The 10,899-nt window shown below is 41.4% G+C and overlaps 1 protein-coding gene across 1 annotated transcript; it reads left to right on the top strand.

Annotated features, from left to right (window-relative positions):
- The first annotated feature begins 2,874 nt into the window (after positions 1–2,874).
- Positions 2,875–10,458, top strand: LOC129357033 (patatin-like phospholipase domain-containing protein 4). The gene is given in 8 exon segments (XM_055026555.1): positions 2,875–3,985; positions 4,069–4,163; positions 5,003–5,138; positions 5,248–5,321; positions 5,372–5,439; positions 5,442–5,506; positions 5,508–5,543; positions 9,810–10,458. Coding segments are annotated over 8 exon segments (786 nt in total). The 5' UTR covers positions 2,875–3,805; the 3' UTR covers positions 9,942–10,458.
- The last annotated feature ends 441 nt before the right edge of the window (positions 10,459–10,899 follow it).

Here is a 10,899-nt window from a genome sequence, read left to right as displayed (position 1 = left end):
TTTTTGCACACAACGTGAAGCCGTGGCTGTGGTGGCGGACGGGCTGAAAGAGTCTGCTCCACCGAAAAACTTGGTGAATTACGTAAATGGTTTTAGAAGACGTTCATATCTGGCACGGGAACTTGTTAAAGAGAAACTGACTGTGGTGCAGGAAAAAATGAAAAGTTTGTTTGATCGTTGTGCTGAGGCGCGCTCATTTTTGTCTGGTAATCAAGTCTTGGCTTTGTGTCCGGTCACAACTTCTCCTTTTCAGGCGAAATTTACTGGCCCATATACAGTTCTGAAGCGGGTTTCCGATCAGAACTATTTAATATCGATGCCGGAGCAGAGAAAGAAAACCCAGTTGTGTCATGTCAACACATTAAAACCATATTATGCTCGTGATGATTTATTTCAGCCACAGGGTACTGATGCCACGCCTGCATGTGCCGTAAACAGCCTTGCTGGGGGGAGCGAGACTTTCAGCACCACGGACAGCGCACTATTACCTGTCGAAGATGACGGCAGTACGGATGGGTTGGACAGCGCTCTGATTCATGGGCGTCTTAAAAACTCTGAAACTTTGGGTGAGCTGGACACGTTGTTGGCTCACTTACCTGCAGGTTGTGCTAAGCAGTTGGCAGAGTTGATAAGTGAATTTCCATGTCTATTTTCGGACACGCCAGGTCGCACACATTTGATTGAACACGATGTGGATGTGGGAGACGCTAAACCAATCAAGCAACGGTTTTACAGAGTGAATCTGGAGAAGCGTAAGCACTTGGATGCAGAAGTAGATTATATGCTTTGTACTGGGATTGCAGAACCGAGTAAGTCCAGTTGGGCATCGCCGTGTATTTTGGTCCCTAAGTCGAACAATACGCTGCGTTTCTGCTCAGATTTTCGTAAGCTTAACGCTGTTACTAAACCAGATTGTTTCCCGCTGCCGAGAATGGATGATTGCATCGATCAAGTGGATTCTACTAACTTTGTTAGTAAATTTGACCTTTTAAAGGGTTACTGGCAGGTACCACTGACTAAACGTGCACGTGAAGTGTCTGCATTTGTTACGCCTACAGGCTTGTATTCTTATACAGTCATGCCATTTGGTCTGAGAAATGCGCCAGCCACGTTCCAAAGACTAATGAACAGAGTGGTTGGTGACATGACTGGTTGTGCGGTCTATTTGGATGACGTGGTGGTGTATTCTGACACCTGGGGAAAGCATGTGGAGTCACCCCATCGTTAAAAACAATAAGTCCTTCCAAGTCGGAGAGATGGTAAAAGAAGCATTCGCTGAAGCAGCTGACTCATTGTTCCTAGACTTTAAAAATAAGGCAGAGATATTATCTTCAATCAAAGATCTGCAACTGTCAAGAAATACAGTTACCTGGCAATGTGAAGCCATGGCTGAGGATTTAACCCAGCAAATGTGGAAGGACATCGGAGATTGTGAGTGTTTCTCCCTGCAGTTTGACGAATCTACAGATATGAATGACACAGCCCAGATGTGCATTTTCATTTGTATGGTGTTTAGTGATCTTAGTGAAAAAGAGGAGCTATTGACAGCACTTCCCATGAAAGAACAAACGTGAGGAGAGGACATTTTTCAGACATTTAAAAACCTTAGCGAGAAAACTCAGCTCCCAGTGTACAAATTGGTGTCCATTACCGCAGATGGAGCACCTGCAATGGTTGGACGTGTGAATGGATTTATTGCAAAGTGCAGGCAGGATGATGTATTCCCAGTCTTCTTGAATTACCGTTGTATAAACCACCAACAAGCGTTATGCGCTAAAATGCTCAACATGAAAGAGATTATGGATGTGGCAAAAAAGATCACCTGTTCTGTCTGAGCCAGATCTCTTCAAAGATGGTTATTCCGTGCACATCTGGAGACGGCTGACTGCAACCACTCTGATTTGTTACTACATACTGATGTGAGATGGCTTAGTCGTGGGAAATTCCTCCAAAGATTTCGAGAACTCTGTCCGGAGAAGTTTTTCCGTGTATCTGGACATGGAGAATACAAGCAACTAAATGATGGTGAATGGCTAGTGGACTTGGCATTTTTAACTGATCTGACAAACTTGTTGAATGAGCTTAACTTTGAGCTGCAAGAAAAAGACAAAACAGTGACCAGTATGAATAGCTCAGTTAATGCTTTCAAACAAAAGATGCAACATTTTGCCTCAAAGCTGCAGTGCCATGATTTGGCAAATTTTCAGAACTTGGCGTCAAAGCTGGAGATGCAAGGGAAGGCCCACGAACAGCTTGAAAGTGCACGCTACTTGGAGCAGATGAGGAATTGTCTGTCAGAGTTTGACAAACGCTTTCAAGACTTTTCTTTGCTTGAGCCAATTGCTACATTCATGTGCTATCCTTTCCAGGAAGATGCTGAGTTCTGGAACTTACTCACAGAGGAAAAATACCCCAACATGAGGAAATGTGCGACTCCCTTGACTGCATTATTTGGCTCCACTTATTTATGCGAATCAGCCTTTTCCTACATGAAGATCATTAAATCCAGATATCGTTCCTCCATGACTGATGCACATTTGGAAATGTGCTTGAGGCTGACTGTCAGCAGCTACTGTCCGGACTATGCATCCCTGGCTGTTTCAAATCAGTGCAGGTCATCAAAGTAAACTTGGGTAATTATAAAAAATTTAAATAATTTTTTATTGGCTTATTCAGTAATGCAAGGTACATAAACGTACATTGTACATACAAAGAATACATAATAAATTTGAAAATAGTTATGTTTAGCATTTTTGTCGTCGTGGGTTGGTAGATCTTTTTGACTTGGTTGTTTTATAAGTAGCTCACATGGTGAAAAATTGTGAGCACACATGAATTTACAGGGTTTCTGTTTCGCGCAATGACCCTCAGCCATTTGCCATTTTTCTTCCGGCATGAGGCTCCGTACACCTCTTTGCACAGAATTTCGCTTAGGGACTCCGCCGTCCCTCTCGGATTTTTGTGCAATTGCAACGTAGAATCAACAATCAAAACATTACATTAAGTCAAGTTCCATCATTAAATTAGTAGTTGATTACATTTCAAATACAATTCTAAACAGGTGGGTTTTTAGTCGAGATTCAACACTCAGCTGTTTTGGAGTTTTCTGAAAGTTTGCTCCAAATTTGTGGTGCATAGATGCTGAATGCTGCATAACAATGACCATTCTGAATCTGTCCTTTGCTGCCTGTGGTTTTATGGGAAACATCTATCTGATCCACAGAGATTCAAACTTAAGCATGGAAGGTTAAAGAAATTAATTCATTTCTGCCAATAATTCAATAAAAAACATTCTATTTATCTCAAAAGGAAATGAAATGTTGCTGTAACTAATATCATCTAATTATCATCTAATTATCTTCAGAGTTATTGTGGATGGTGTTACTGTGGGCAGTAAGTATACACTAGCTTTCTGTCTTGCAGTAAATCTGAAGGGCCCTCTGACTGAAGACTGATGCTGATTGGAGCATAAAATCTGGAGAATATCATAGGACTGGAGAGCATTGACCAAAAAGAGTGGATTAAGGATTCTCTAATAAGTATTAAAGATGCTTGCTCTGAAGGAGTTGAATGTCTTTGAGACTACATGAGCAGTCATTAAAAGTGGTATTTTGTGTTGACTATGTAGAAAAACTTGCTTTATGGTTTGATTAATTTTGTCTTTTCCTGTTTCTTGCACCTGGCCATCTCAGAAAACTGTTCTTTCAGTTCCTTCAGAGCAATGATAGATGAAGGCTTACACCTTTTATAGAGCAAATGGTTTTTCTGGAAGTTGTCATATTGTTTTGTTTCTGCAGGCATAACAATGACCATTCTGAACCTGTCCTTTGCTGCCTGTGGTTTTATGGGGATCTACCACCTGGGTGCGGTGGAGGCCTTTCTTCATCATGGAGATAAGCTGCTGAGCTCCATGAGGGCCTGTGCAGGAGCGTCAGGTGGAGCGCTGGTGGCTGCTGTCCTCATCACAGCTCCAGATAAGCTGGAGGTCGGATGGCTGCAGTTAGAGGATATAAATGGATGACTGATGTCAGACAATTTCAACATGATACGTCTGTTTCCTTTCTTCAGCACTGCAAAAAGTTCACCTACAAGTTTGCTGAAAGTGTGAGACAACAGAGGTTTGGAGCCATCACACCAGGATTCAACTTCATGCTCATTCTACGGTAAATGCTAAAGTTAAATGCCAAATGGCAGCTGCATTGTTGAAGTAACTGATTTGTAGTTTAGCTATGCATAATCTTATTTACCCTGTTACAAAAATCACACATGAATCAATCAATCAAAGTCTTAATAAAAATTAGAAATACATAATCCACTTTTTTTGCTTCTGACTCATATCTGAAGTTTAGTATGGACCGACACTGATCCAATAAAGAAATACTATTGACTTAAACGTTTCCTTTGTTAAATACATAAATGTACTGATAAGTCTGCACCAATACAGTATGCTGAAATACACCAATAGCTTCATAAGCTAACAAACATGTAGAAACAAAATACACTGCTTAAAAAAATAAAGGGAACACTCAAATAACACATCCTAGATCTGAATGAATGAAATAAATATGAAAATAATTTCCACCTGTTGTCTATTCCATTTGCACAACAGCAGGTGATATTGATTGTCAATCAGTGTTGCTTTCTAAGTGATTTCATTTCACAGAAGCTTGATTTATTGGAGTTATATCATGTTGTTTGAGTGTTCCCTTTATTTTTTTGAGCAGTATAGATTAAAATGTAATTTTTTAAAAAATAATGGAGCATAGAATTAAACTGAATATACCTGCCGTCTTGAATCAACCACATTTTCACAATATTGAATTTTTTTCAATATCGGCTCCAATACAGATATTAATACTGGATCTGTGCCTCTCTAATGACAATCTAAAACAAGTATGGCATGAAAGAGGATGCCTTGTTCAAATGGGAGACCTCAAGTCAAAACCCAGAAGGTGCAGATAAATGTGATAGCTTGTGACCAATGTGTGTGAATCATCTGCAGGGAAGCACTAGAGGAGATTCTGCCAAGTGAAGCTCACAATCTGGCCAGCAACCGACTTTATATCTCTATAACTCACTGTAGGAGTGGGAAGAACCACATCGTTTCCAGGTTTCCCTCCAGGGATGAGCTCATAATGGTCAGTGTCCACCAAACGCACACACACACACACACACACTCTTCCATAGTTCATTGTCTGTTTAGGTTACAGAAAAATCGTTTGCTGTCTTGTGTTTTAATATCTACAGACTCTGCTTGCCAGCAGCTTTGTGCCTCTCTATGCCGGGCTCAGACCGGTGGAGTTCAATGGACAGGTAGCTCCGTTTCTGCCTCTAATACTGTCTAAAATCTAGCACTGGTTTTTATTCTGAGACACTCACTGACTTTTATTAAATGGATTGATGGGGGGTTTACAGACAGCCTGCCCATCCTGCCTGTGGGGGAACCATCACTGTGTCTCCCTTTGCTGGACTGCAGGATGTGTGTCCTGTCCACAGGGGGCGCTTCAAACACTCAGCTCAGCCTTGTTAACATGAAAATTATGGTGAGTAAATGACATTAAAATATTTATATTTGGCTTAAGAGTTTGGAAATGTCATTATTTCTTTGCAGTGATGAAAAAATGCTAATAAAACACTGATGTGGGATGCCTTTCTGTTTCAACTAATGTTGTGCAACAGAAGGTGTTAGGCTGCTGGTGCACAACTGAGATGAAAGAAGTTGTTTCCACTTATAATACAAATTTAAAAAAAAAATCTTGCCTAGATAAAATTTGCATACCTGTGGATCAGAACACTCCTGATTCAAATTGAATGCTTTCAATGTTAAGAATTGAAGAGTTTGCGTAAAACATATTGCTTGACAAAGGTTTATTTTTTTATCTTAATTGGGGCCTGCCCATAGCAATGCATAAGAAGAGCAGTGACTGACTTGCGAAACTTTATTCGACTAATATTAGGACCTTATTCACATCTTTTTCTTTAAAAAAAGTTTCTCAAAATGATTTTCCCGTTAATTGGGGCCTGCACATAGCAATGCATGGAGGAAGTGAATGACTGGAAATGTCATTATATATAGAAAAATTCCCTTCTCACCCCCGCGGGTGGTTCTTATCCTCTGAGCTTGGGTCCTCTACCAGAGGCCTGGGAGCTTGAGGGTCCTGTGCAGTATCTTGGCTGTGCCAAGGACTGCACATTTCTGGATTGAGATGTGTGATGTTGTTCCTGGGATCTGTTGTAGCCACTGCTCCAGTTTGGGGGTTACTGCCCCGAGGGCCTGATGACCACTGTGGTCTTCATCTTCCAGGCCCTCTCCAGTTCTTCCCTGAGGCCCTGGTATTTCTCCAGTTTCTCATGCTCCTTTTCCTGATGTTGCAATCACTTGATATTGCTACATCTACCACAACGGCTTTCCTCTGTTGTTTATCCACTACGACAATGTCTGGTTGGTTCGCCATTACCATTTTGTCTGTTTGGATCTGGAAGTCCCACAGGATCTTAGCTCTGGCGTTCTCCACCACCTTTGGGGGTGTTTCCCACTTTGATCTCAGGGTTTCCAGTCCATATTCTGCACAGATGTTTCTGTACACTATGCCTGCCACTTGGTTATGTCGTTCCATGTACGCTTTCCCTGCCAAACTATCACAACATTCATGTCTTAGATTTTTTTTTAAGGTTATCTTAACAGTTCTTCAGCACTTAGGTGTTGTTAGTTTGGCATTAACGTCCGGAGAGCCCAGGTGAGCAATCATATAGTGGGAGGGGTCAATCAGGTGGCTGCTGTGATGTGCTGGACTGTCTCACGGGCCTCCTTGCACAACCTACACCTTGGGTCTTGTCTGGTGTGGTAGATCTGGGCCTCTATTGCTCTGGTGTTTAGGGCCTGTTCCTGGGCGGCCAGTAAGAGGGCCTCTGTGCTATCCTTGAGTCCAGCTTTTTCCAGCCATTGATAGGATTTAACTGATATCAGCCACTTGGGTTATTTGCTGGTGGTACATCCCATGTAGGGGCCTGTCCTCCATGATGGTATCTCTGGCACCTCAACCTCCGTTCCCTGTTTGTCTGAGACATTCACTGTTGAGGCTTTGTCTGTTCAGGCTTTGTCCCTGATGTATTTATGGATCTTAGTTGTTTCGTCTGGACAGTGGTTCTCACACTCACTAGACCTCTGCCTCCTTCCTTGCGGCTCGTGTACAGTCTCAGGGTGCTGGATTTGGGATGGAACCCTCCATGCATGGTTAGTAGCTTTCTAGTCTTAATATCTGTGCTTTTATCTCCTCCTTGGCCAGCTAATTATTCAGCAGGATATACATATATACATATATATATATATAAAATTCCCTTCTCACCCACCGCGGGTGGTTCTTATCCTCTGAGCTCGGTCCTCTACCAGAGGCCTGGAGCTTGAGGGTTCTGCGCAGTATCTTGGCTGTGCCAAGGACTGCACATTTCCTGGACTGAGATGTCTGATGTTGTTCCTGGGATCTGTTGTAGCCACTGCTCCAGTTTGGGGTTACTGCCCCGAGGGCCCCGATGACCACAGGCACCACTGTGTGTCTTCACCTTCCAGGCCCTCTCCAGTTCCTCCCTGAGGCCCCTGGTATTTCTCTAGTTTCTCTTGGCTCCTTTTTCCTGATGTTGCAATCACTTGATATTGCTACATCTACCACAACGGCTTTCCTCTGATGTTTATCCACTACGACAATGTCTGGTTGGTTCGCCATTACCATTTTGTCTGTCTGGATCTGGAAGTCCCACAGGATCTTAGCTCTGGTGTTCTCTACCACCTTTGGGGGTGTTTCCCACTTTGATCTTGGGGTTTCCAGTCCATATTCTGCACAGATGTTTTCTGTACACTATGCCTGCCACTTGGTTATGTCGCTCCATGTACGCTTTCCCTGCCAGTATCTTGCACCCTGCTGTGATGTGCTGGACTGTCTCAGGGGCCTCCTTGCACAACCTACACCTTGGTCTTGTCTGGTGTGGTAGATCTGGGCCTCTATTGCTCTGGTGTTTAGGGCCTGTTCCTGGGCTGCCAGGATGAGGGCCTCTGTGCTGTCCTTGAGTCCAGCTTTTTTCCAGCCATTGGTAGGATTTACTGATATCAGCACTTGGGTTATTTGCTGGTGGTACATCCCATGTAGGGGTTTGTCCTCCCATGATGGTATCTCTGGCACCTCAACCTCCCCTGTTGTCTGAGACATTCACTGAGCACATTGTCTGTTGAGGCTTTTGTCCCTGATGTATTTATGGATCTTAGTTGTTTCGTCCTGGACAGTGGTTCTCACACTCACTAGTCCTCTGCCTCTTCCTTGCGGCTTGTGTACAGTCAGGGTGCTGGATTTGGGATGGAACCCTCCTGCATTGTTAGTAGCTTTCTGGTCTTAATATCTGTGGCTTTTATCTCCTCCTTTGGCCAGCTAATTATTCCAGCAGGTTTCCTCCCTTTTGCCGTAGCATTTGTGTTGTATCTCGTCAATCTCAAGTTGTGATAGCAGTTGCCGTTTGCGGATGTTGGAACACTGAGCTACTAGTTGTTTAGAGCTTAGTGTTGACTGGGGATGTCGAAGTAACCATTCCTTCCCCAGTCTTTGCATGTAACCTCTCTCACTAGGGTTACTTGAGTAGTAGCATTCCAACAGATCCACATTTTCATCTCTCGCCCATTTCCGTCTTGTTCCAGTAGCCCATTTGTCATCAAGGTGCTCTGGTTCCCCAACACCTGACGCAGACCTTGTTTGGGGGTGACGTCTGAGCCTGCATGTTACGCAACTTAGTATCTCTCATGGTATGAGGTAGGCAGTAGCTTGAAGGGTCTTGCCTAAGGACCCAGACTGGATTCGAACCCCGCCCTCTCGGGTGATATACTGATGCCTTATGTATTGAGTTATCCAGTCAGCATATATATATATATATATATATATAATATATATATATATATATATATATATATATATATATATATATATATATATGCTGAGTCAGTCAGCATATATATATATATATATATATATATATATATATATATATATATATATATAATATATATATATATATATAACCCTAACCCTTTTCAACAGGACAATGCTGCAGTTCACAATGCCCGCCTGACAAAGGAGTTCTTCCAAGAGAATAGCATCACTCTTTTGGACCATCCTGCATGTTCCCCGGATCTAAACCCAATTGAGAACATTTGGGGATGGATGGCAAGGGAAGTTTACAAAAATGGACATCAGTTCCAGACAGTGGATGCCCTTCGTGAAGCCATCTTCAACACTTGGAGCAACGTTCTCACTAGTCTCCTGGAAACACTGGCATCAAGCATGCCTAAACGATTGTTTGAAGTCATCAACAAGAATGGTGGAGCTACTCATTACTGAGTCCTTTTTTTTGACCCCCCAAAAGATTTCTCTTTTGGGGGTTTTCGGGGTTTTTTGAGATATGGTCTTAAACTTTTGATCAGGTGGAAAAAATCATGTTTTAGAATAAATGCAGTTTTCAATTAATTCCCCGCTCAAAAGTTTTTGTCTTTTACGCTGATTTCTTCTTTTAACATTGTGAAGCTCTACTTAGAACCTTCTTAAGATTCAATAGTTCTAAATGCAAATTCTTGCAATTTTTTGACTGGTCTTAAGATTTTGATCAGGAGTGTATATATATATATAATATATATATATATATATATATATATATATATATATAATATATATATATATATATATATATATATATATATATAAAATTTAACCCTAACCCTAAGTCTGTCAGGTTTGAAAGCACCCTAAACGCAATCTCTTGCTTGCTTTCCACAGTTTTCCATTGACAACATTAAACGTCTGAACCAGGCTTTGTTCCCTCCGTCCCTCAGCACCATGTATGCCATATGTGAGGAAGGTCACACTGATGCTATGCGGTTCCTGAAGCGAGAAGACCTTATGATCTGACTGCTATAACCCTCAGGAAGCAAAGCACAATTTCCAGGAGACTCCCGACTTTTCAGGGTTTTATAATAGTGTAAATGAGGGAAGACGCTCATCTTCTGCTGACTGGAGCAGAACATCATGAAGACACCTCATTTGGACATGGACTACTCATCAATTTTCCAAGAAGCCGTTTAATTTTCATAACTGAAGTACTGTGAGATCATGGAGTCTGGAAGCTTTGAAAAGTGTTTGATGTTTCTGCAGGGTTACTGTTTGGTTTTCCTCCAGCAGGTGGAAAACAGGTGGTCAGCTGAGAAAAGCTCCCATTGCTAATATATATTATTGGTATGAAATGATGGTCAGAATTACAATAATTTATGTAAAATTTATTTGAATGACTGTTCTATCCATCCTACTTAACTAAGGAACTCAGAAGGAACTTCTTCAAGAAATTCTTTCCCCTCTGTTTTTTGCAACTGTTTGCTCTTTTTCTTTATTTTAACCTTATATTTCTTGATATTTAACCTAATAAATTTTTATTTTTCAAACATCCTGTTTAAGTAAAACAGTGATCCCAATCACCTCAGTTGTCCAAGAATAAAAATGATTTATTTTTACAGTTAATCCATTCTTTCTGTGTTACAGAATGTTACACATTTTTAGGATTATTTCAAATGATTTAAATCACAGTTCAGTTAGTTTATGTGATTGGCAAAATTCTGTCGGCTTTATAAAATAGAAAACTGAATATCAGTTGCAGGTCCAGGCTGTTCATCTGTACTCTGTTTCTGGCTTTGTGTTGACTTACATTAAATACCTATGTAGATGACAAAATAGACCAAGTAATTCTGCCACAGCCTTTCCAACACGTTTTATTAACAAGTCACCTCTACACATACATAGAGCCATTCTCACTAAAAAAGTTATTTTTTAGTGTTTGAGCTACTAAAAATTTAGTAGCTCAAACACTGAAGTCAAG

The sequence above is a fragment of the Poeciliopsis prolifica genome, unplaced genomic scaffold (assembly GCF_027474105.1).
Source record: "Poeciliopsis prolifica strain line A6 unplaced genomic scaffold, Auburn_PproV2 SCAFFOLD220, whole genome shotgun sequence".
NCBI lineage: Eukaryota > Metazoa > Chordata > Actinopteri > Cyprinodontiformes > Poeciliidae > Poeciliopsis > Poeciliopsis prolifica.
This window is presented reverse-complemented; position numbering and strand designations above follow the sequence as displayed.